Source organism: Halichoerus grypus, chromosome 3, assembly GCF_964656455.1.
Source record: "Halichoerus grypus chromosome 3, mHalGry1.hap1.1, whole genome shotgun sequence".
Lineage (NCBI taxonomy): Eukaryota > Metazoa > Chordata > Mammalia > Carnivora > Phocidae > Halichoerus > Halichoerus grypus.
This window is the reverse complement of record NC_135714.1, coordinates 57,203,792-57,230,661: the sequence shown is the minus strand read 5'-3', so window position 1 is coordinate 57,230,661 and position 26,870 is coordinate 57,203,792. Positions and strand designations below refer to the sequence as shown.

The following is a 26,870-nucleotide window of genomic DNA, read 5'->3' as shown; positions in this document are numbered from 1 at the left end:
GCTGTGCTTATAGTCCAACAAGTCTCCTGGATCTCAAGTAGAATTGCAGTTAGTTTTCCATCCCTGTTTTAGTTATTGTGACAAATGTTCGGTCCCTGTCCCTGGGAATAGCTAAGAATTTTTGTAATCTAGTCGGGTAACTCCGCCTTCCCCATTCCTGCTAGCATTTGCCAACTTAATAAGCAACCTTTACACACACTGATTTTGCACCAGTTTAATCAGAAGATACAATGATGGTCCACTTTAGATTCATATCTGCCGACAGTTGACTGTGGGTTTTGCATACCAGTTAACCTCTACTGTCTTCATCTTGCTCATCTATATAAGTCTGTGTTGGGCTATGAACTATGAGGTTGCTTAAATTCTAATATCTATGATTTTAAAGTATACCAAATCGCTTTTAAAAAATTTCAGCCCAACTTTAAAAAATTAAATAAAAAGGAGTGACTCAACTTAGCTTTTCTGAGCTATACTTAAGGGTGATATTCATCTAATATGCACTCATACGTTCACCTTAGTAATTCAGATGTTGAAGGACTTCTAAATAATTGTTGATTCAGCTGCCCCACTCCTAGACGGGGAGCACTGGGAGGGCTACCCATTTACTGGCCTGCAGATAAACCACCATAGCTCCTGCATACCAACTCCATTTCCATGGGCTCTCCCAACCAGACGTAGGACCCCTGGTGGTGACATGAGCACCCAGACAAATGCCTGCTGTCTGTTTTCCTCTACAGGGCTGTGGCTACGCTCAGCTAGTAGACTCTTGTCAGAGTCACCCACTTGTGGTTGCTTTTGATGAACATTATATGTAAATATAACACATTGGACTCTTTCTAACACAACAATAGTTTAATGATGCCCTTTTAAAGTATATCCTCCATTATTTATTGTACTGTGGGGTTTACAAAATCAGTAATTCACATATCTGGGAATTGTTTCAAAGCTAAAGGTAAGAGAGTTCAGCTTAAGCCAAATTTTAAAAAAAGTGACTTGACTCTAGTACTTGTGATTACATGGCTGACCCCTGAAATGTTGTACACTTCATGAAGTCATCGTGCCACCTTTCTTTTAGCAATGATCTGCTTTGTTTCCAGGTGAATGAAATTTACCACGATGAGTCCCTTGGAGTGCATATAAATGTGGTCCTGGTGCGCATGATAATGCTGGGTTACACAAAGGTAAAATGTCTTAAAATATGTGAACTATGAACGTGAAGGACTGGGCTAGCAAACGGAAGACTAAATTTCTGTAGCTCTAACTGGCATGTGGTATTGACATCTCACGTAGACCTAACTGAGGAAGAGAAACTGCCACAATCAGCATGGATTGTGATAATGATTTTTGTGCTGATCCCATTTGCTCTGCTTATCTATCTAATGGAGTCATAGGTAGTGATCCTGGCACTAGGTATGACTATATGGGTGAAAACAAATGGATGCCAATGTGAGGAAAGAGAATTTCCTCAGTCTCCCATTATTGTCAAATTCGTGAACCGTTTATTCCTTCAAAACATCTATGCTGAGTGCCTACTATGTGTCAGATGCTTTCTAGGTGCTTTGAATATATCAGTGAAGAAAAATAGCAGAGATCCTTTCTCTCTCATGATTTGTTAAAAACGATATTTTACATGTATATCGTTCCACTTAAGAAAAATGAAGTATACAGTGGATATTCACTTAGAAGAGCTTTAATCCTTTTTGAAAACAAAAAGTTAAGTCAAAATGCACACGGTAGGAATTTCATGTAATGTAACTAACTTCAGCTGGCTTTAAAATGGCAGTAGATGTGTCCTTGTCCTTGGAAATAATGGAATGGATAACCATGGTTTCTTCCTTTGAGAAAGTGCCTAACTTGGCAATCTTCTTGATATTTAAGATTACATGCCCCCTCCCATAATTAATCCTCCTGATTATGAAATACTAAGGAAATCATGCATTTAGCAAACAGGAAAAAAATCCATGTGTTTGCATTTCATTATGTATTTAACACCCACTTATCATTTTCTGATGAGAGGGTGTCATTGATCTTTACTGTATTCCATAAACCTGACCTACTTTGTGTTACTAACACTAAATACAAGTCAACTCCAGCTGGAGATGTTAACAGCCTTCAATTGGTTGTTATATGATTTGTTTGGAGAAGTATGTGATCAGCATGTAATAAACCAAGCTAATTTTATTCAGAATGTAAACACTGATAATGATATTTGCTGAAATGTAACAAAACTCTCAGCCGGTCAGGCAAGTAGAGACTAATTTGGGGTTCCAAATTCCATTTCTTATTCTATCAGAACTATTCCGGGAAGTATGGATACTGGGTTCTTGAAGATGGGCCCTTTTCCCTCTGAACTTTTAACTCCTGATCATAATGTGGTAGTAGCAACATTCCAGGCAATGTCAATCCATTGCTTGTAACTTGCCAGATAAGAGTCTCTCTTCATTGCTCTGAGGTTAAAAAAAGGGGGGAGTTGCTTTCTTCAGTGTAAGGTTTATGTAATTTGACCACCTCCTGAAATGAAGATTTGACCAGCTTTGCCAGATCATTGAAGAATTTATGTTCTTCACATTTGTTGATCAATTCTGGGCCAATAAAAATAAAAATAAAAATTTTAACTAAAGACCTTTCACTTTAACAACTCTGGATAAGTCTCACACTAGAATCTTTTCCTTTTTTTTTTTTTATTGTTTTTAATATCTATAAAACTAAGAAATCTGAGCTGAATTAGGAAATGGACTACTAGAATTCTTACCCCAATGATTAACATTGAGTTGCCCCATGATAGCAAATGTCAGAGTTACATGTTCCCATAAATGTGTCAGTCACCTTTCACACAGGTACCATTGATCTTGATTGACCTTCATGGGCATTTAGAATTCCCAAATAAGAGCAGATATATGCATAAGCCCTAAATAATATTATTGAACATCTTTGAAATATTACACTCCCAAATGTTGACTTCAGAGCAAGTGATGAAAGGAAGCCTTTGGGAAAGTGTTATACACTTCTTCAATGCACTGTTTCCTCTTAGTCCATCAGCCTCATAGAAAGGGGAAACCCATCCAGGAGCTTGGAGAACGTGTGTCGCTGGGCTTGCCAACAACAAAAGTCTGATCCGAACCACTCTGAACACCACGATCATGCAATTTTCTTAACCAGGCAAGACTTTGGACCTGCTGGAATGCAAGGTATTTCTATTAATATGCAGAAGAAAAACTTAAGGGCATGACTTTTAAAAAATAATCCTAAATCAAGGAGTCTGTTCAAATGTTCAGCTCCCTTTCCACCATGCACCACTTTCCACCATGCCTCAGCCAGGCATACACTTTCTTTCTATTGCTTCCAGTGACTTCTGTGGAATTCACGATGTTAAATGCTACTTAAATGCTATAATATATTATACTTGCCTTTAAAATAATGACTGTGCATTTGGGGTGTGGAGGGGATGCTGTAAAATGCAGTGTGATTTCCACTAACTGCTCGGAAAGGGAAAGGAGATGCCATGAGAAATGATTGCTGCCAAAGAGCTTTCTTCCAAAGTCAGCTTCCATTTATCTAATAAATTCTGATGTAGACTTTGGAAAAAAAGTGGACTGATGAGTTCTTTTCAATGTTGATGGAATTTCTGGCTCCCTTTATCAGTACCATCATAGGAAGGGACCATTCACTAAAAACAGAAAGACAGGGCTTTGTTGGTGGGCAGAACAGAATAGTAACCCCAGGCAGTTCCTTCCCTTAGGGAAGGAGAAAACGCAGACCCAGTGAATCTCTTTAGAGACCATTACCTGTGTGTGGCTTTCCCAAGAGAATGTGGCACAATGCTAGCAGCGAAATAATACTGCCTCTGTTTCCTGAAAAGCTCTTTTTTTTTTTTTCTAGGCAAAGGTCCAGTAGTAGTTCTTAATGGGCTTTCTCATAAAATGAAAATAAAAGTAATTGTTATTCTCTACAGGATATGCTCCAGTCACAGGCATGTGTCATCCAGTGAGAAGCTGTACCCTGAATCACGAGGATGGTTTTTCATCTGCTTTTGTAGTAGCCCATGAGACTGGCCATGTGTAAGTCACTGTTGACAGCTATAAAGCCAAAAAAAAGGTCTTTTCTTTCCTGCTTCTCTCAGTATTGTTCACACTTTGGGCAGAGTACATGCCAGCATGCAGCTCTCATTCCTTGCCAAGTGTGAGGAGCTGAAAACAGGGAGGAGGTCACGCACTGAAACTAAATAAATGACTCTGGCTTGCAGAGATAACCCTGCGCTTTCCGTAGCTATGGGACAAGAAAGACATTTCTGTCAGATTATTCTCTATTTCACAGTCTCTGGGACTCCTCCGCAAAAGCCACGTTAATTTATAAAACGCATATTCCCCTGAATTTATTTCCAAGAGTGGAATCAAGCAAAATCCATGGCCCCTCTGATTCTTACCAGTGAGGTCTCACTTTTATTGTAGGCTGGGAATGGAGCACGACGGACAAGGCAACAGGTGTGGTGATGAGACCGCTATGGGGAGTGTCATGGCCCCCTTGGTGCAAGCAGCGTTTCATCGTTACCACTGGTCCCGGTGCAGTGGCCAAGAACTGAAGAGATACATCCAGTACGTCCCCTTCTGCGTGTCCTGAGAGCATTTATGTCGTAGCATAACACAGACGTGAAACTGTCTTTTAGGACCTCAATCTTAACCAAACTCCCAGTGAATGAGAATTGTTGCTCATGATAAACATTTTCTTATGACTCAGAGCTTTTGGCACAATGATCCCATAATGTAATCACAGTATTTTAAGCCGTAAGCCTAGAATTTAAGAGAATTTTTAACTGTGGTCTCCTTTCAGTAAACTCCTCATGGAATCTTTGACTGGTGGTCAAACTTGAGTTGGGGATGAGGAGAGAAAGGACGGTCATGTGACGCCTGCAGAGAGTGCTGCATATTCCCTGTAGGATAGGGGCCGGGATCTGTGCCACCATACTGTGTGGGGGTCCCGCGAGGGCCATGAATATAAGGCTGTCACAATTCTACTGTATTCCTGAGTCATGTTTGGCTTCTTTTGGGGGATGAATAAGGATGATGGGTCTTTTTCTGAATGGAAGTGAAACCAAAAACCTTAAAAGGTATGACTCTATGATCTTGCTATATGATTGGATGAAATTCCGGAGTCTGTAACCTAAGAATAGTTTTTCATTAGGATGTGTTAAAAAAAAAATGAACATTTAACGACATGAAATATTTTCCTTTCTACAGTTCCTATGACTGTCTCCTTGATGACCCTTTTGAACATGATTGGCCCAAACTCCCAGAACTTCCTGGAATCAATTACTCTATGGATGAGCAATGTCGTTTTGACTTTGGGGTTGGTTATAAAATGTGCACTGCGGTATGTCACTCACAGTCAATTGAGATTTTTGCATCTTGAAATCTATTTGCATAGCTCCTGTTTGGTGAGCTTTATGGACTCACTGGTGCAAGCGGAACAGCATCTATCAATGACTTTGTGTTTGTTGTGTCACTATGTGCTGAAGCTAAGAGCTTCGAATGTATTATCTTATTTAATCCTTAGCAGACTAGATGGGAGCTGGTATATTTTTACTTTACACATGAAAAAGCCAAGATTTACAGAGATTAAGCGATTTGCTTAAGTCACGCGTCTGGTCAATAGGGGAGCTAGACATTGAAACTAAGATTGTCAGGCTCTAAAGCTTTATGCCCTGTTGCCCCCTTAGTTTTTGTGACCTTCAGAGATGACTTCTAAGCCTTTAGTTGGTTGCTTTTCATCAGTTTTTTGGCCAGGATTTCATGTAGCTGTGACCATAGGGAAGGGTCATCCTCGTATATTCTTATGGGAGAGTCCTATGGTATAGCATGAAGGTCAGGAATATGGGTTTCAGGGTTTCATACTCAGGCTAGGTGGGTTGTCAGAATCTGGATCTCATACTTACTAAATGTATGAGTTTGAGCACTTTATTCAATCTCTCTTAGTTTCCTTGGGTGTAAAATAGGGATAATGATAGTATTTCTCTCATAGAATTGGGATCAGGATTAAATTTGATACCATAATCACAGTGCTTAGCACAATGCAGGCGCATGGTAAATGGGGTCCAGTGAAGCCAGTCCTCCATGTGGCTGTGCACATTAGGGCTGTGTTTCACTAAATTTCTACATTGAGCTTTAGTAGCTCATTAAAAAAGGGGGGGGGGAGAGAGGAGCGGCTTTTTATATGTTGGAGCAAGCTTTATATGTTAGAGCAAAAAATTAAGTATTTCAGGATACTGAAAAGAAGTTGATCTGCTGTTTGAAATCTTCCATATAGAGCTGTCTACAGCCATTTGGTCTGTGTATAAGGTACATGCTGTCAGCGCCTCATTACCTGCATTAATGCTTTCGACCTGAGAATTCTAAAGCTTTGGCTCAATGTCATGGAAAAGTACAATTTCTGCATTAAGTAATAGGGATTAGAACAAAAAAAACCCAGGTCCAAAATGAGTACAATTTAAAAAAAATAAAAGCTATGACCATAAGGCTATATTCAGGTAATTAGTGCTGTAAGCGATAAATATGTGGATAAACTGGTATTTGTTTTTTTTTTTTTTTTCAAATCTAGATAATGGTAAGATGTTTCTAGTTACAAAGAGATCAGACGAGTAAAGACCACACACAAATATGTGTGCTTCCACATCCATTTGGATATTATAATGTGGTGTTTTAGGAAAACAAAAACATTCTCACAAATAAGAATACTAAGACTCTAGTCTGACTGTTACTATCTCACTTATAATGTATAACCGTAACTAAAGCCTTACCTTATAACTTACAGTCTCAGTCATGGATTGTTTTGAGGATTAAATATATGGAAAGTACGTTATAAACTACATGAATATATTGAGATTTTGTTACACCTAGGACACCTCATCTCACGTAGCAAGACTTATAAATATTTTATGCTTTTAATCAGCTCAGTATTATTTATAATCTGGCCAGTTCATAACTACAAGGATAAAGAGAAGCAGTTTTGATAACTTGAGAGGGGCAAAACCATCTTAATAAGTTTTCATATTTAAAATGGTCATATTTATAAATTCTTTAAAATTCCCATATTGTCTGAAAACCATAAAATAGAAATGGTATGCAGAAATGTTGAAGTCAGCCAGAGAATCGCAGACAAATTATTTTTTCTCATTGATATTTTAGAAAAGCAGAATAAAAGTATTCTTTCCTTGGAATTAATTCTTAGGCAGTATTTTTTTTTTCTTATCATGCCACAACTATGACTGTTAATTTAAAATTAAAATACCCAAGGAACATGACATGAAGAAAGTGTCTAGAAGATACTCTCAGATATATGTTGGTATGACATGCCATCTCTATTTCATTGAGATCCTGATTCTCTCTCTTCCAGTTCCGAACATTTGACCCATGTAAACAGCTGTGGTGTAGCCATCCTGATAATCCCTACTTTTGTAAGACAAAAAAGGGACCCCCACTTGATGGGACTGAATGTGCTGCTGGAAAAGTGAGTATGTCTATTTATACAATGAAAATCTAATCTAGGTTTCATCATAATCATCCTTAGAAACCTGGAAAATTATGACCCTTGCTGTAGCCATTCTTATACCAACCGTGGTGTATGGGGTTTCATTATGATAATGCACTAGCATTGTTTCCTAGGGCTCTATGACAAATTACCACACACAACCTTGGTTCCTGAAAAAAACAGAAATGATATTCTCTTATAGTTCTAGGAGCCAGAAGTCCAAAATCAGTTTCACTGAGCCAGAATAGTTGTGTGGATCATACTCTCCCCAGAGGCTCTAGGAGAGGATCTCTTCTTGAGTCTTCCAGCTTCTGGGGGCTGCCTGCATTCCTTGATTTGTGGCTGCACCCTTCCAGTCTCTGCGTCCCTGACCACAATGTCCCTTTCTCTTCTGTGTGCAAATTTCCCTCTGCCCCTCTCTTATAGGAATACATGTGCTGTGCTGGCATTTAGAGCCCACCTGGATGATCCAGGATCACCTCTCCATCTCAAAATCCTTAACCAAATCACATCTGCAAAGACCATTTTCCAAATAAGGATATTTACAGATTTGGGGGATTAGGACCCACCATCTTTGAGACCACTGTTTGGCTATTCCTGATAGAATAGGAAGCAGCAGTTCAGCAGAATATCTGGGCCCCTGCTAATGGGATTTGATTTACTTGCTGGCGTCCCACTCCTTGTGAAAGTTGTCCAGAAATAAAGTCATGTGAATTTATACAGAAGATTTGGCCTTGCTCCTTGGGGAAAGATGCCCAGAGGTTTTAAATCTCAAATTGTGTAGTCAAGATTGAATGCTCAGAAAGTGGCCAGGGGCCAATCTATGCTACTCATAAGGGGAAAGATCACCAAACCCAAAACAAAGGCATGTTAAGAACTCAAGTTGAAGAGCCATGACTAGTTTGGAAATAAGATATTGTAGACAGGACTAAAAGTAGCAAGGAAGATTTATGTAGCTTTGAGTTCTTTTAAAGCCGTTTAGAGCTCTACTTCAAATGTGTATGAACTGTATTTGCTCTGAGAATTACAAGCATAAAAATGATAATAATAATAATAAAAATAAAATCTGCCATTATGGGTGTTTAAACTTTGTTACGTATTACGCTAAACATACTATATACAGTGTGTTGCTCTGGAAAAATTCTATGTTACAAACTTTTGACTAAAAAAACAAGAGCGACAATGAGTTGATTCATTTTTGCTTTATGAAAAATATATCCTGTAAATCAACTCTGAACATCCAATTTCTCTAAATATATTTGTGTTATGTTTAAATTTACCAAATCTGAGTATTAAGAAACATTTTTATTGTAGGTAGGACAAAAAAGGGAGTCAAAATGTTGAAAGGGAGAAGAACTAATACGTGTTGAGGACCTGCTCTGTCCTGGGTACTGTAAGCTCGGTGCCTCTGCACTGTCAAGGTTCACTAGTTCCCACTTCATTACATCCTGGGCAGTTGGTCTTGTCCTCTTCATGATCATTTCTGGGTCTCAATATTCCTCATCTAAAGATGTAAAGATAACAAATGACCTATCTATCTCTCAGAATCATTGTGATTGAAAATTTAGAAACATACCTAAGTGTTTTGAACACTGTATATGTTTAGATATGTTAATTAATTCCAAAGTAAAGGCGTATATTTTTTAAAAAACCCTGGTAATCTAGCTAATGAGGGATGAAGGGTAGAATAGTACCTACAATGCAAGTTGGGTCCTCAGATCATTATTACTGGTTTTGTTTGATATTCACTATAAATGTATCATTTAAAAACTTGTCTGAGTAAGTGATTTTTTTTTCATTTTATACTTAAAAATGCAAGTCTAAATTATCCTCTATAGGGTACCTTATTGTTATAATTGAGCTGGGTTCATTTTAAATGCATTTTTACCTGGGGGGAGAAAAGGAATAAAGGCCTTTAACTGGTGGTGGTTGTGTAATAACTTGAGCTTTGGCTTAGGCATGATTTTCATAATTACCTTTTGTCATTTTCCTCAGTGGTGCTATAAGGGCCACTGCATGTGGAAGAATGCTAATCAACAAAAACAGGATGGCAACTGGGGATCCTGGACCAAATTTGGCTCCTGTTCCCGGACATGCGGAACTGGTGTCCATTTCAGAACACGCCAGTGTAATAATCCCACGTGAGTAAACTCCTGTAATTCTAGTTATTTTTGGATAGACAGAAAACACTCCAGTATTCTGTTATTAATATTCTGTTTCACGAAGTACACGTCAAACACAAAACATGAAAACTAGGGGTTTAAGTGTCTATTTGGGATAAATCTCCATTCATCAATCTTGGGAAGAGTCGTCAATGGTGAAGATGAGGCTCAAGCGAAGAGTAGAGATTTTGGAAGCCGTTGCTATTTAGAAGTCTTCAGGAGCTAGGCAGGGAAGGCCCGTCCCTGTGCTGGCCTGGGCCCCGACGCTGGGAGGGCCACTGCAGGAAGCCCAGGTGTGTCAGCCTGTCAGAGCCGGGAGCAGCTCCAGCCAGGGGCTCACTCCCTCCGGGGTTAGGAGAGCAACACAGCCGAGCAGGACCACAGAAAGATGGTGAAAGAAGACCAAGGAACTGGGCGAACAGCTCCGTCTTCACTCACTCAGACTAAATATAGTGAATCCCTCTTGCGTGCTCAGCAAAAACTTAGGACCTTCTTTCTGGTCTAGGGTTTACCATGTAAGAAAAGCGGCTTCTTCAGTCTCTGGCAGCAGGATGGTTCTGAGAAAGTTTTTCATAAAAAAAATCAAATGTCATATACCTGTTTTCACGGGAAGAGATGCTGGTAGTATTAGTGGGAGTAATATAAACAATAAAAATTATCATAAGGGCAGCTAAAGTTCACTATGAGCCATGCTCTGTTGTAAGTATGTTAAATATGTTAACTTATGCAGTACTCTCCATGTTTCTCTAAGAAAGATGGGATTATTTTTCGCATTCTACATAGGAGAAAACTAAGACATAGAGCTGTGATCAAATGTTTTTGGGTTACATGTACATGTTTTATGCACGGGAGGAAATATAATTTTCCTTGGTCCATACATATGTTTTTTAAAATTTCTTTATATATTTCACTGTGCATTCAAAATATACTGTTTGAAATGCTGACTTAAGTTGAATTTTTGGTCCCCACTTCCCCACCCCGTCCAGACAAACACACATAGCGGGAGGATGGTGCTTTTGGAAAGGGATGGAAATTAGGAAGCATGAGTTCATTCCCTTTGTGCCCGCAGCTCAGCAGCTCTGGCTTTCTGCCTTCCAGCACTGTGTCTGCAAGCTTCAACTGCTGGCCCAGAGCCAAAGGGCCTTTTTCAATGTTGTCTTTTCTTTTAGGCCCATCAACGGTGGTCAGGATTGTCCTGGTGTTAATTTTGAGTACCAGCTTTGTAATACAGAAGAATGCCCAAAACACTTTGAGGACTTCAGAGCGCAGCAGTGCCAACAGCGTAACTCCCACTTCGAATTCCAGAATACCAAACACCACTGGTTGCCATACGAACATCCCGACTGTGAGTAGATGCTCACTGTCTTTCCCGCTGTGTGGATGGGGACTCAGAGTGTAAGCCTTGTCAACACCAATCCCTGGGACTCTGGGTCCTTACTTGGTAAATTAGAAAACTTGGTGTTTATAGGGGTAAGTCCTGCTGGGTTTCCAAGAACAAGGCTAGCTTAGTCCTTTCTCTAGAGAGGTGAGGACTGTGGGCTAGTTCCTGGCCAACGGCATTCCCACTGTCACTGCTGAAAAGACCTGTGGAGACATGTTGTGTTTCCTCGTTTGACTGACATCCTTCTACTAGGAAACGCTCTGGAATACTGTGATCTTTCCTTTCCAAATAACCAAGGAAACACCACATTTCCTTTACAACTGAGAAACAAGAAGAAGATCATGACTTGAGAACAAAAGGCACATCATAACCTTTTACTTTTGTACCGTTACGCTAGTTATTAGAAAAGACACTTGGGGATTCCCTGTTAGTGTTTCACTTCATACCTCTGATTTTTTTTTTATTATGTTATGTTAATCACCATACATTACATCATTAGTTTTTGATGTAGTGTTCCACGATTCACTGTTTGCATATAACACCCAGTGCTCCATGCAGAACGTGCCCTCTTTAATAGGAATGTCTCACCGTACTTCGTAGTTGGGTGGCTGAAACAAAATAGTGACATGGTTACCATATGACTCAATACACTGCCGAGTTCAGTTTAAAAGCTGTTTTAAAGGAAAGATTGCATCCACATAGGAATTCCAAGTTGCAGTGCATTAAGAAGAAATGCATTATTTTTTATCTGTTGCGGTGAAGCGAGTCACGTAAATTATATTACATTTAACTAATGAGATCCTACATGAGGCATAAACCATACTAGGTCATCGGTTCAAACAAAAGAGAAACGCTTTTAATTCTCTAAATGTCACTAAAATGAAACTGGTTCTGAATTAAAGTTTATTGAAGAGCTGTGGTTAAATCCATGGTTGACGTCCAACCTGCTTTGCCTGGGACAGTCCCAGTCATTCCTATGCAATTATTAATTCAGCCACTTTTCACTCTCAGAAGTTTCACAGTTTAGATCAGTCGTAAGCCAAATACGTATCCTTTTCTGCTACTCTTTCTTTTATTTATTCATACAGTGTTTTGTTTTCAGGACATCGTGCGGAAACTCTATTTTAAAAATAAAATCACTGTAGTGTGCAAATATGTCACTTTATGTACATGGTCGATTTAATCCTCCATCTTTGCAGCCAAGAAAAGATGCCACCTTTACTGCCAATCCAGAGAGACTGGAGATGTGGTGTATATGAAACAGCTGGTGCTGGATGGAACGCACTGTTCTTACAAAGATCCATACAGCATCTGTGTGCGGGGAGAGTGTGTGGTGAGTTCACATGGCATCCCTGGAAGCTTCCTATGCCGTTGTGCAATTCTGCTTTGACTGTCGTTCACCTGCATGTTTTCAAAAGATCTTAACCCTGTCTTATCTGTAAAATCACATTAAAATGAGAATCTAGGACTAGCTGAGGAGACCTAAACCAAACGCGGTAGAAATTTTCACTTTTCACATCAATGTTTGGCTATTGGCAGAATCGAGATATAAATATGGTTTTGTCCTCTTCCAGCCAGATGCCTTTTCTAAATTACTCTGATCCCTCTGGCTGGGGGATACAATAGCTCAGGATGGATAGTGCCTTTTTTTGCTTTGAGTATTTTACTAGTAGTCATCCACTTTTCCACTACAGAGCTGTTTTCAAAAACGCAATGCTAAATGTATTTTATCTTTTATTTAAAAAATAATAGAAATTCTCTCTCTCCCTCTGTCTCTCCTGCTCTGTCTCTTACTTTCCAATTGATTCTAAGTTTAAACACTGAATTCTACCTCAGAACAAAAGAGGTGAAGATGCAAAAACCGGGTTTTGCCCCACTGAGACTCTTTTTTAAAAAACTGTAGTTGACTTTCTTGTTCGTGTTCCCAAGTTGAATTGATATGAAATCAGCCTTATTAACTGAACATGTTACTCCTGTTTCTTCTTCACTTCAGCACAACCAAAGTGTTGTAGGAATGAATCTCAAGAATGCAGAGACCTCACATTTGAAATGAATTTCCCCTGAAAGTAGAATCTGACTTTTGTCCATCTCTCACCCTCCCACAGTACATCAAACGTGTGGTCATCATTGTCTCTGCCCATTTTCATTCCAAACTTCTGAGTGCAGTGGCCTATCATGTCCCCTTACCCTGCACTGATTTCCATGAAGGGGCCTGCCCCAGTTCAGAAAACCTTCAGTGGTTCCCTGTTAAGTTCCTGTGAAAATGTAAACTCTGCCTGATATTCGAGGTCTTTCATGGCCTGTGCTTTGCAAATCTTTCACTGTTCTTCCCCTCTCGTACAGTACTAACTTTCCATTGGCTTAAACATGGCTTCAGTATTGCTCTCAGAACCCACTTTCCATGAGCATACAATTTCCATGGCTCTGTTTTTATCCCTCTGCATTCTTGAAATGCCTTTCAACAGGGCCTTATGAAAATATCCAGCACTTCATAAAGTTTTTTTTGTTTGTTGGTTGGTTTGGTTTGTTTTTAGTTTCAGAGGTAGAGTTTAGTGATTCATCAGTCTTATATAATACACAGTGCTCATTACATCATGTGTCCATCACCCAGTTACCCCATCCCCTCATCCCCCTCCCCTCCAGCAACCCTCAGCTTGCTTCCTAGAGTTAAGAGTCTCTTACGGTTTGTCTCCCTCTCTGATTTCGTCTTATGTTATTTTATTTATTTATTTAGTTAGTTAGTTAGTTTTAGATTTCATTTATTTGAGAGAGAGAGACAGAGATAATGAGAGAGAGAGCACAAGTGGGGAGGAGAGGGAGAAGCAGGCTCCCCACAGAGCAGGGACCCCGATGCAGGACTTGATCCCAGGACCCTGGGATCATGACCTGAGCCGAAGGCAGACGCTTAACTGACTGAGCCACCCAAGCGCCCCGTCTTATTTTATTTTTTGTAAAGTTTTGTTTTGCATCCCTAGCCAGCTTATAAAGCTTATGCTAATGCCCAGCTCATCATTTTATTACTCATCTTTCCAAATAGGAGAGCAACAGGGGAAAAACACTTTTTGTCTTTTTGTCTTCTCAGCATCAACGACAATATCTGTGCTTAATAAATGTTCGATGGGTCATGACTATGTGTGATGGGGTAAATATTTAATTAGACTGGGGGAATGTATCCTAGAGTAGATTTTAACCTAGAGTACAAGTCATCTGACTTCATAGTAGCTCTTCAAAAAGATAGAGGCATTAAAAAAATCAGAGCTTGAGTCAAGGTTTGGTCAGACTGTGTCACTGTGGGCTCACGGTAAAACAAATGGTTTGTCCTTGTCTAGGATGCTGACCTTCACTTGGCACATTGAAGTTAGTCACATTTAACATCTTCTCTTTCCAGAAAGTGGGCTGTGATAAAGAAATCGGTTCTACTAAGGTTGAGGATAAGTGTGGCGTCTGTGGAGGAGATAATTCTCATTGTCGAACCGTAAAGGGGACATTTACCAGAACTCCCAAGAAGCTTGGTAAGATGAGGTCTCTCATGAATTTGGTATCCTTCTCCATGATTTATACTTTTTGAGACTTCTTTTAGGAATGTAGCATTTTCCCTATAAACATAACAAAAAATTAGCTGCTGATTTATTTTTATTCAGATTACCTTTTCTTTTCTTTTTTTTTTAAGATTTTATTTATATATTTGAGAGAGAGAGGGACAGCAAGCACGTGAGAGACAGAACGAGCATCAGCAGGGGGAGAAACAGAGAGAGAGGGAGAAGCAAACTCCCCGGTCTTTGGGGAGAACGAAGCAGACTCCCCACTGTTTGGGGAGCCCGACGTGGGGCCCCAGCATCATGACCTGAGCTGAAGGCAGACGGTTAACCGACTGAGCCACCCAGACACCCCCAGATTATCTTTTAAGGAACTAAAAACCAAAAACAAAAATAAAAACACTTGGACTGAATTCATACTCCATGGCATCCATGATGAAAGAGTGTCTACTTAATTTAAATAAGGAACAAATAAAATCAATATCAATTATAGTAGTTAGCTAAAATATGTGTTTTGTTTTATTTTGTGTTTTTATTTGTTTGTTTACTTTATTTATTTATTTATTTATTTATTTATTTATTTATTTTGAGAGAGAATGAGAGAGTGTGTGTGCAAGAGGGAAGGGGCAGAGGAGCAAGGAGAGAGAATCCCAGGCAGACTCCCCACTCAGTGTGGAGCCCAGCTCAGGGCTTGATCTCCCGACCTCTGAGATCATGACCTGAGCAGAAATCAAGAGTCGGACGCTTAACCAACTGAGCCACCCAGGCTATTTTGTGTTTTTAATAAACACAAAAACTATTTTGTGTTTTTAATAAAATACATTAGACCTAATTATTAGAATTGAGGCTTATTTTGAATTTTCTGTTCACATAAATTGTTGATCAGAAGTTACAAAAAAAATCACAAAATTTTATTTTATTTATTTATTTATTTTTTTAAAGATTTTATTTATTTGACAGAGAGAGAGAGAGCGAGAGCAGGAACACAAGCAGGGGGAGTGGGAGAGGGAGAAGCAGGCTTCCCACCAAGCAGGGAGCCCTATGTGGGACTCAATCCCGGGACCCTGGGATCATGACCTGAGCTGAAGGCAGACGCTTAACGACTGAGCCACCCAGGCGCCCCCAAAATCACAAAATTTTAAATACAACTTTTAAAATATTGCATGAGCTTTGCTTCTTTTATTTTAAAGGTTAACAAGTTCATCCTATTTATAAATCTACAAATCTAGACTCCATATTTCACATGATTTTAAAAGTTTTATATTACACAAAATTAGGTACACAACCAAAAACAACCCTGAGGTATGACTGTTTGTGTGTGTGAATGTTAGTGTTTATTTTAGAGTCAGTGACCTGGACTTAGGCATACAATGAAGTTTCAGTGATGGGAAAAAAAAAAAAAGCAGAAATAATATGTAAAATTATGAGTCGTTTCATAATCATTTGCTGGAATTTTCATAAGAGATTTGGATACAAACATTTATTACTGGATGATCTTTTTTAGTTTGTGACAAATATTATTCAGTTATTCAATAAGCATTTATGGGGAAAATGTCTCTGGGAATTCAGCATTTAAAGATAAATTTGATGTGGTGCTTCCCTTGAGAAGCTTCTTTTTCATCATCCCCACTCAGTTGGTATAGTCTTTGGTAGAAGGATAAAATAAGACAAAACAAAAATAAAGATAAGAAACTGGTTTACTTTGAGCACATTGTCATGGCGGTGATTTTCCCTTTTAGGAGAAGAGAAAGTATAAAAAAGGTAGTCTTCATCCAAATGGAATAATTCTCTAAGTTCTTTGTACTCTCGTTAGACCTCAGCTACCCCAGTGCAAGCCAAGTAGCACACAGACCAGTTTTGCTCTTTGACACATTGAGTGGGGCAGAGAGCTAGGTCACTCCAAAGTGTCTTTCATTACTGATGGTTTTGATATTCCTGTGTGATCATTTAATAGTTAAATGGTTAAAAAACAAATATTGCCATTTCTGGCTGATTATATTACTTTAAGAACATTCACAGAATTAAAATGATATATTATGGTTTTGGTGGAGTAACATGTAATTTTCTTCATCTTATTGTGAAGCAATTAACTGTGCTTTCTCTATGGCAGCTATATTATTCTTTTTAGTATAAAATCACTCATATTATTTTATTTCCAGAGTAAATTAATGTAAAGAAAAAAGTTTTTGCCACTAATCATCCATCCATTAATCATCCATTCTGTGGTGTGAGGTCGTGGTGCGTTTTTTTCAGATACGTCAAAAATTAGACTAAACCTGCGACTCAAGGTCAGGAGAGAAGAAAGGTTTCCTCAGTCGTAGAGATTCAGACTGTTCAAAGATAATCTAACACCCATTTCTCTGCACTGGTTTTATCATAGTCACTCAATAGACTAATTAACGTTTTCCAACAGGGAAACATTTAAGCAAGAGGTGCCATACAGAATTCAAGTTGCTGGAAAATGAAATCTGCAAGTATTCAACTTCCAATCACCTTTATCATTTCGCATTCATTCTTAGTCTTACTTTCATTGACTATTAACTTTTTATTGGCATTAGCTAACTATTAAAAATGCATTTTGACTTCAACACATAAAATTACCGAATTATTTGATATCTTACCTAATAGAATCTACATAGCTTATAGTATAGTCAATGAAACAGCAAGACTTTGATAAACATGAAACCTTCACTAATTAAAAACATTCTATTTAAGGGAAGACAAGAGGCGCCTTCACTTTACCCAAAGGAGCTCGTAATATTTCTCTTGCTGAAACAAGGGAAGCTAAAAATGTACTGGGTAAGTTGTAGCAAACTGCAGAAAGATGGGCATCCATAAATGGCATCAAGCTGTTTTGCTGTGCTTGGTCGGCATCTTAAACATGTTCCGTCTAGCCATTGCACACTCAGACAAACATGCTACGGTTCCCGGACTCGACTTTACCCAGACTCAGGTACTGAAAACCCTGACCCCAAAATGACTATGCCATTGAGTTAAGACAGTAATAAATATTGGGAAAAAGTTGAGTAAATCTACCCACAGGTAGATAGTTATTGTCCATATGGAAATGACAAACATACTTCTTTCTGAGAACATTGACAATTGTGTATTTACAACTGAATTTCTGTCAGACTCATCCTGTAGTATGTGAATTGAATGTTTCATATGTAAGGTGTCAGTTGCATCGTCTCCCTATATTAATTTATATTTCTTGGATAAAACGTCTTGATTTCTACTTTCCTATTGTTGATTTAAAGTTAGGATCTTAATTCTAAGTGATCTTAAGATAATTTTTAGGACATGTGATAATACTAAGATTTGTTTTATATGACATTGACTGTAATAGGATTGATATAAGATTTTATAACCCAAGGCAATCCATTAAGCATATTGATTTCATGATTTCTAGATTAGAAGATTGAGTTTAGGGCACATTTTTAAGTAAGACATAACTTGCGGCATTTTCCAACCAAATGGTTTGGTCAAATCTAAAAAATATACTTTAAAACTTTCCCATAATAAAACTTGTTCAAGGCTTTAAAATTAATGGCTGATCACAAGAAAAATGAAAGCCACTCACTGATCCTTCTTTTGAAATCTCTTTAGAACAAAGCAGGCTTTCAATATGAAGATATTTCATTAATTAGAAGTTTAGCTGTCTATACTTGCCCTGAAGCTTTTAAAATAATATACAGACAGATAAAATATCTCAAGAAGTTCACCAACTAAGTATGCTAAAAACTGGCCCCACTTCAAAAGGGTGGTTTAAAAAACATAAACTTGACAAATCACTATGTTGTACCATGTTGTGCACCTGAAACTAATGTAACATTATGTGTGTCATCTATACTCAAATATAAATAAATAAATAAATAAATAAATAAATAAATAAAAAGATAAATAAATAAATTTAACAGCAATGACAACAACAACAGAAAACCTAAACTCACATAGAAGGACACAGGAAATTTGCCTGAATTGTTGTTGACACAATTCACAGTTCAATACAAGATAAATGACTGATAGGTTAGAAACAAGATTAACTCCCCCCTCTTAATACCAAAAAAAAAAAAAAAAAAGGGTTTCCTCTAATCTCATGCCAGTTGTCACAAAAACTACCAGTGCTTTGAAGTTCATTCCTGAAACTGCTTCTTTGAGTTTATGGATGCCCTCTTCTGCATGCAGAAGCAGTAAGAATTTCATGCTCGGCTAACCATGGTTGTTGCTTTTGTTTTCTTCTTTGCTTTCTCCAATATTTACTACACATGCAAAGGGTACCTTAAGATGTTTGATATACCCCCGGGTGCTAGACATGTGTTAATCCAAGAAGACGAGGCTTCTCCTCATATTCTTGGTAAGTGTTTCTGTCTGCTGGCTTTGCTTTAGCATGCACTTAGAGAAATGTCAAAGAAATCATATATAGAGAGATATATATGTGTGTGTAGATGTATGTGTATCTGTATGTATATGTGTATGTATACATAGATATGCAAGATTCAGAATTCCATATAAATCATTACTATGTGGTTTTTGTTGGTCATTTCTCCCCACTCTTCTTTCTTTAAAACAAAAAATATTCAAAAATAGAGCTTTAATTTTTGGTGAAACCTGGGTTGGTTCATTATTTATATGAAGAAAGGTTATTTAACAAGTTTATTATGCATTTTTGCTCTGTATTAGGGGATGAGGAAAATAAATATGTTAATAAAATGCACTAAATTAAGGAAGAATATCAGAAAAAAAAATTTGCCATAGTTATGTTGGCAAATTAGTTCTGATATTGTGGTTGATGCCATACTATATGCCTCTCCTTACTTTTATTGCATTTTAAGTTCTTTTACTGAAAAGCCAGTATCTGTGATGTGTCTAGTTTCTGCCTGGCACACGTGGATCCATTTGCATGGCTGTTTAGAATTCTTTTCCTCCTTTACGAGAGGATCACATAAAAATGTCATCCTAAAGGGGTTTGTTTTCAAAGTGTATGTACAAATGTAAGCATGACTTCCACATATTCCCTGACCTATTAAAGCACGAGGAAGTTCTCTGAAATGAAAGCATCATCTGTCAACCCCATGAAAATTTGTCTCAAATTGCTTTTTTTTTAAATGTGTGACTTAAAAAATGAATTGTTTTATGGTGTTTCATAGAATTTTTTTAGTATTTAAATTAAATTCACTACTAGATTCCTTAATGATCTAGCAGTCAGCCATAGTTCTTTTTCCAATAATTCATATTCTCTTATTTTTTGTCCTAGAACTCAGATTATTAACTTTGGAAACATGAGATAGTTTAAAAAAACTCAAGAGGAATAAAAGTATTTAACTAAAATTACTCATGTTATCTACACATTTTCAGGAATGGTAATAACATGAAATTTTATTTTCTAACTTATTATATGCTGGTAAATACCTCCAAACTTTGAAATCCAATTTGTTATGTTTTATCTATTAGAGAAAGCATTTTTAAATAATATATAGTAGATCAATAATGCATTAAGAACTCTATCACCAATAAACAGCTTTTTCTAGCCATATTAAGTAGGGATGTGGCCTTGGAATTTCACAAACATAAGAACTAATTGTTAGTCTAAAAATTAGTTCAACTATGTTGGATACCTATCAATACTTTTACTAACTTGAAAGAGATAACACAGTAGCACATTATGTTATGTGCTATCTTAGCATAAATGATTATAGAAGTATCCATAATTTTCTAAATATTCCCAGCTTTCTGAGGAAATATATAGGAATGGGTTAGAAACTGTTAACCTCTTTGACAGTCCTTTCAAATGGGAATATTTGTCGATTTTTATCTCCCTTATTTAACCATCTTGCTATTGTTTTTGACTAGTTAGTAGTGCTGCTTGAGGATTTTGAAGGCCGAATGAAGGGAATGGGAGTCCTATCAGAACTAACACTCATTTTGATTGCTTTGATGCTAATAAACAGTCTTTCATTTATAGAAAGGGATAGACTTGCTATGGGTCATCAAACCTGTAATATGATCAAATAAAATGTATGCCGGTTACCCATTTTTCTCCCTCTAGCTATTAAGAACCAGGCTACAGGCCACTATATTTTAAATGGCAAAGGGGAGGAAGCCAAGTCGCGGACCTTCATAGATCTTGGCGTGGAATGGGACTATAACATTGAAGATGACATTGAAACTGTTCACACAGATGGACCTTTACACGATCCTGTTATTGTTTTGGTATGTGGTATCACAGGCTTACTATGTAGTTGGTTCTGAAATTTTATAATTAATTTATCTGAAAACACTTTTACCTTGAACATTGAATAGTCAGTTGCTTGTTTTTTATAATTTTATCTGCCCCTCTCTACTCTTTGTGCAACTTTGTCATATATTTTATTATATGTACATTATAAACCCAATAACATAGTATTATGATTCCTGACTTCTAGTAATCCATTATCTGTTAGAGACAAAAGATGAGATAGATTTTTATATTTACCCACGTATTTGCCGTTTCTGATGCTCTTCCTTCTTCCCTGTAAATCTGACTTTCCATCTAGTATCATTTACCTTTGATATAGAGAACATCCTTTAGCATTTCTTGCAGTGTGGGTGTGCATGCTAGCAAAGAATTCTCTCAACTTCCACTTATCTGAAAATATCTGTATTTCACCCTCATTCTTAAAAGATATCTTCAGCAGGTATGAACATTTTGGTAGCTAGTGCTGTGCGTGCGTGTGTTAGCACTTTAAAGATGTTTTTACGCTGTTAGAGGGGAGTTGAAGGAATCGGAGGGCCGATTAGGGAGGTAGATGTGACTACAAGGTGGCCGTAGCGCGCACTGGCTTTATTGACCCCTTCACAGGTTAGCAGGTCGGCTACTGGAGAGAAGCAGAAGGGAACTCCTGGGACAGAAGGGATTGGAGAGGGGGTGTTTTTGGTGAGGTGATGTCAATCAGCAGCACAGTGGGGAGTCTCCTAAGAGCAGCAGCAGCTTGGGATCCTTACAGCCACAGACTCCTCTATAGTTAGCAAATGGCCAGTGCAGTTTCATCGGGGTTTGCTAAGCAAGCAGGTTCTAACTGGTTAAAAATATGCCGGTTTGGGCTGCACTGAAAAGAACTGGGTATGTAAAACTTTGAGTTTGGTGCTAGCGGGCTTCTGAGCTAAAGGCTCTCAGCCTGCTGTGAAGAAACAAACAAAGTAGGGGCCAACATACAGGAGCTCTCTTTTGACTCATAACGTTCGTCTTCTACAACCCATCATTTATGATGAGAAATCAGCCCCGTTCATATTGCTGCTCTGCATGTGAGGTATCCATTTTCCCTGACTGCTTTTTAAAGATTCTCTCTTCATCTTTTTGTTTCGTTTCATTGTTAAGCCGTTTGACTGTGATATGCTTAGTTTGTGAGGTTCTTTGTATCTGGCTTGGGGTTCACCAAGCATCTTGGTGATCTAAGTTGATGGGTTTTTGTTGTTGTTGTTGTTGTTGTTTTACCAAATTTGTGTTGATTTTCCATTGTGTGCCAAGTGCATTTTTCCCCCATCTCTCACTCCTAGGACTCGTTTACACGTATGCTAACCCAGTTGAAATTGTTCCATACGCCTCCTGGGCTTTGTCCATCCTTCTGTAATCACTTTTTCTCTGCTCTTCAGATTGGATAATTGCTATTGAGCCGTGTTCAAGTTCACTGACTGTGTCTTATGTGGTCTCCAATCTGTTGTTGAGCCCATCCGGTAAATTCTTCATGTCAGATGGTGTTCTTTTCTTTTCTAGAATTTCCATTTGGTCCTTTTTTTTTTTTTTTTAAATAAAAAAATATCATTTCCATTCCTATGCTGAGATTTCCATATATTTCACTCATTATGTCTAACATTTCCTTTAAGTCCTGTGTCTTCATGTTGTCTGTTTCTATGGGCTGCTTTTTTTTTTTTTCTGGATTATGAGTCACATTTTCCTGCTTCTTACTATTTTTTAAATGTATACTGGAATTATAGTTAAGTGTATACCAATTATATAGTTGGTAAGTTGTAGGGCATTTGGTTGCCTTCTTTTCAGGCTGTGGGGTTTTGTTCTGGCTGTCATTTCGTCCTGATCTGTGAAGCCTGATTTTTTCTTTGTTAGGGCTGATCTGTTTCAAGTTTGTCCTTATTCTTATAGCATGGCCTTTTTGATGATTTAGCTGAATACCTGAAGTGTTAGCGAGGCCTCTTCATCTGGCTAGATAAGAACTCTTATCTCCCTAGCGCCACCTGACCTTGGGTGTCTCTGTCCTGCTCCCAGCCCCACGGCAGCTCCTCGCGGTAGACATCATGGTGTCTCGGCCTGGGCATGCACAGACCAGCCTTCCGTCTCGGATGCATGCAGCTTCTGGGTCATCCCTCTGTGCAGCCCCTTCTTCTTTAGGGCCCTGCCTACAAGTTCCAAGCCCCACTCTCCATCTCCTCAGCTCCTTGAGACTGCTGTCTTGGCTTAGGCTCGTGCTCCCTGTGCAGGGCCCACAACCTGACCCTGTCAGGAAGCCAGGACCTGGCCTATTTCTCTTTCTCATAGCATCACTGTTCTTCGCTGTATTATTCATTGCCCTCCCCCCCAAAAAAGTTCCCTCATCTGTTCTGTCCAGTTTTACTGTTTTTAATATAAGCAAGGCAACTCTATTACTCCCTCATGGATGAAAGCAGAAGACATCTACCTGGTTTGAAAAATATATTGGATTCTGTATGTAATTTATCAAATTCTCTATAAAAAATATTATCCTAATTTAAAACCAAATATCCCCACTCAATCCCAAGGATGTTTTTTCTTTCTTTGAAAATTATTTGGCAAAGTGTCTGTCCAAATCTTTTGCCCATTATTAAAGTAGGTTTTTTTTTAATTTTACTTTATTATGTTATGTTAGTCATAAAGTAGGTTGTTTTATCTTTTTTGTTGAGTTTTAAGAGTTCTTTATATATACTTGATATGTCCTTTATGAAATATATGATTTGTCAAATATTTTCTTCTATAGTTTCTTTTTGTTCTCTTAATAGTGTCTTTCACAGAGCAAAATATGTTAAGTATCCTGAAGTCTAATTTATCAATTTTTTTTTCTTTTATGGATCAAGATTCTGGTGTGATGTGTGTGTGTGTGTGTGTGTACTTCTGCCTAATCCAGTGTTAGAGCATTTTCTTATTTTTTGCTAAAAGTTTTATAGTTTTATATTTTACATTTTGAGTTGATTTTTATATAAATTTTGTGTGATGTGTCAGGTTCTTATTTTTGCACGTGGATGTCTATATTACCTATTGCTGCATAACAAATCACCCTGAACGTCTTAGCTAAACACAAACCGGCATTTATTATCTCATAGCCTCTGTGGGTCAGGCCACTGGGAGCTGCTGAAATGGCTAGCTGTGGCTCAGGGCATCTCATGAGGTCGCCGGTAACTGTGGCTGGTCTTCCCAAGGCTCCAGCGGGGACATCTGCTTCCCTGCTCAATCACAGGGCTGTTGGAAGGCCTCAGAAGATTGCCTCTAAGCTTTCCCATGTGGTAGCTGGTGGGCCTGCATTCTTCACTATATGGGCTTCTCCCTAGACTCCATAAGGGTCCTTATCACATGACAGCTGACTTCCACTGGAATGAGTGATCCAGGTGACAGAGTGCAGCCAAGACAGAGACCATCTTTTTAAACCGAATCTTGGGAGTAACATCCCATCCATGCTGCCGTTGTCTGTTTGCTGGAAACAAGTCACTGAGTCCAGACCACACTGAAGGGGAGAGGAATTAAGCCCTACTCATTGAGAGGGAAAATATCAAAGGGTTTGTGGACACATTTTTAAAGCCACCACAATGACTTGTTCTGGTACCATTTGTTGAAAAAAAATGGTCTTTTTTTCCATTAAGGTATCTTTTCATCTATGTCAAAAATTATTCATGTTTCTGTGCGTTTATTTCTATCATTCTGTTTCATAGGTTATATAACTTTATAGCAAAAATATACACTAATCAAAATTTTATTAAATTTGAATGGCTGGAGCTCAGAAGGTCCGTTTCACTCCCATAATTACACTGCAGTCTTTTCTGGTGGCCCAGGGGTCTGGCCTCAGAGCCCTGCCATTAACCGCCATGCTAGCCTACCTCAGGGCTTTGTCCACTGATAGCCGGGTGCCCGCAGGGAACAATGTGAGCTAGAGATACAAGGAGGGGATCTGTAGCTAGGACAGCGGGGTTGTGGACACGCACTGCTCTATCACCATGGCCTTTCTTTTCCTCTCTCAAGGGCTGGAACCCCAGGCTGGGAGCCCAAGAGCATGGCAATAGCTGTCTGGGGCTGGAAGCCGTAGGCGTCCGGCTAGAGCGTAAGGGTCAATGCTTGGTTTGTAATGTTGTTTTAAAAACAAAAACTAAGGGGAAAACAGAGAAAAGAACCTAGATAACCAAATCCTTCATCCTAGTGGGTTCAGTATTGCTCGATTTCTCAAACAAAAGCTATTTCTAAAAGTTTCGTTTTAGAAGTGACTTTGGTTTTCTCTGGTTTAGTAGAATCATGGACAATTTTCATTTTCTTTGTATTTCTCCATAATGTGTACATTTTCTGGAGGGAACATTATTATCTTTGTCATTATGACAAAACAGTTATTTTAAAGAATAATTTTCAAATGCAGTAGGGAGATATATAACTTAAGGAAATCCACAGTGAATCTCATTGAAAATGTATTATTTTTATTATATAAACTCTTATACCTCTATTTTTTATATTTTTTATGGTCAAAGTCTTATATGTTTACATTTTTTTTTTCTTAAACAGAGCATCCTTGTACTTTAGTTGATAGAAACAGAAACATTATATTTTTAGAAACTGCTTGAAAGTTTTCCAGTTTTAATAGGACAACTGTTCTGAAATAGTTATAACTTTTATTGAAAATGTAAAACCCCTTCAGGTGACTTACCTATCTATTTCACGTATCCATTAGATCATCCCTCAGGAGAACGATACCCACTCCAGCCTGATGTATAAGTACATCATTCATGAAGATTCTGCACCTACAATCAGCAGCAACAATGTCATCCAGGAAGAATTAGATACTTTTGAGTGGGCTTTGAAGAGCTGGTCTCAGTGTTCCAAACCCTGTGGTGGAGGTAACAATTGAACCCATTTAGTATGTTCAGTGTAATTCATAGAAGGCCAGTTATGGTGCTTTTCCCTTAAAGATTGCCTCTAATTGAGGCCATAATCTGAGAAATACCAAACATAACAACCAAAACATAAGTACAAAGCATTTTTACTGAAATCTCTGAATCTACAAAGGATGGGAGTCTATTCCTAACAACGGTAAACCTTCTTAAAATCCTCTTGCCCTTTTCCCTCATATTCATATGGTGGTACCTTTAATGACTTTACTTTTCCCAAACTCTCCCAAATGCAGTGTCCTGTGGTTCTGGCCTTTCTTCTTCTTTTCCACTTTTGCTTTCCATACCTGTGCATTTCTTTTCTATCAGTGTTAGTAATAAAAGAGCTATTAGTTGTACCAGGTAGCAGGTACTGTTTTAAATGTTTTAAATGTTCTCTATATTAGTGCATGAATACTCAAAATGGCTCTGTGAGGTCAGCACTATGATTATCTCTGTTGTAGTGATTGGAAAACTGAAGGACAGGGAGGAGTAGTTTGCCCAGACCCTAAGATACAGACCCAGGTGGTCTGGCTTCTGGCTACACTACACGCTCTTACTCCACTGTGCTGCCTCTCTGCCCTTTCTCCAGTAAATCCCATTAAGCCGTTTGCAGAGTTTTTCAGTTTCTCACTTCATCCGTTCCTCTGCTTCTGAACAATAAACACTCCAGAACTGAGCTGGTCTAGAGGGAATTTCCCCAACAGGCAGGAGAAGGCAAAGGGCTGAGTCATGATGCTGAGTAACCGAGAACAAAAAAATTATTCAGAGTAGGGAATGCATGCGTCAACCATTTATTTTATAATTCTAAATTCAAGGACGTATTATTTATTTATTTGTTTTTTATTTTTTTAAACATTTATTTGACCGAGAGAGAGAGAGAGCACAAGCAGGGGTGGGGCAGAGGGAGAGGGAGAAGCAGCCTCTCCACTGAGCAGGGAGCCTGATGCAGGACTCGATCCCAGGACCCTGGGATCATGACCTGAGTGGAAGGCAGACGCTTAACCGGCTGAGCCACCCAGGTGCCCCAAGGATGTATTTTTAAAGAGGCTTTTTTTTTTTTTTTTGAGGTGGATGGGACATAAAATGTTTTTAATTATTTAAAATGACACTTAATCTAAAAAAAAAAATAAAAAATAAAAAAAA

The 26,870-nt window shown here is 38.3% G+C and overlaps 1 protein-coding gene across 5 annotated transcripts in view; it reads left to right on the top strand.

The window, feature by feature from the left end:
- ADAMTS3 (ADAM metallopeptidase with thrombospondin type 1 motif 3) overlaps positions 1–26,870 on the top strand; it is a 531,886-nt gene that overhangs the window by 488,853 nt on the left and 16,163 nt on the right. For all 5 annotated transcript variants that reach the window (XM_078068759.1, XM_036078049.2, XM_078068756.1 and 2 more), the window contains 13 exons: positions 1,098–1,181; positions 3,032–3,188; positions 3,953–4,058; positions 4,449–4,592; positions 5,235–5,367; positions 7,387–7,500; positions 9,517–9,662; positions 10,853–11,028; positions 12,264–12,397; positions 14,453–14,576; positions 18,874–18,954; positions 20,647–20,810; positions 25,529–25,694. In XM_078068759.1, coding sequence (XP_077924885.1) covers positions 1,098–1,181; positions 3,032–3,188; positions 3,953–4,058; positions 4,449–4,592; positions 5,235–5,367; positions 7,387–7,500; positions 9,517–9,662; positions 10,853–11,028; positions 12,264–12,397; positions 14,453–14,576; positions 18,874–18,954; positions 20,647–20,810; positions 25,529–25,694 — 1,729 coding nt within the window. The remainder of the gene's footprint in view (positions 1–1,097; positions 1,182–3,031; positions 3,189–3,952; positions 4,059–4,448; positions 4,593–5,234; positions 5,368–7,386; positions 7,501–9,516; positions 9,663–10,852; positions 11,029–12,263; positions 12,398–14,452; positions 14,577–18,873; positions 18,955–20,646; positions 20,811–25,528; positions 25,695–26,870) is intronic.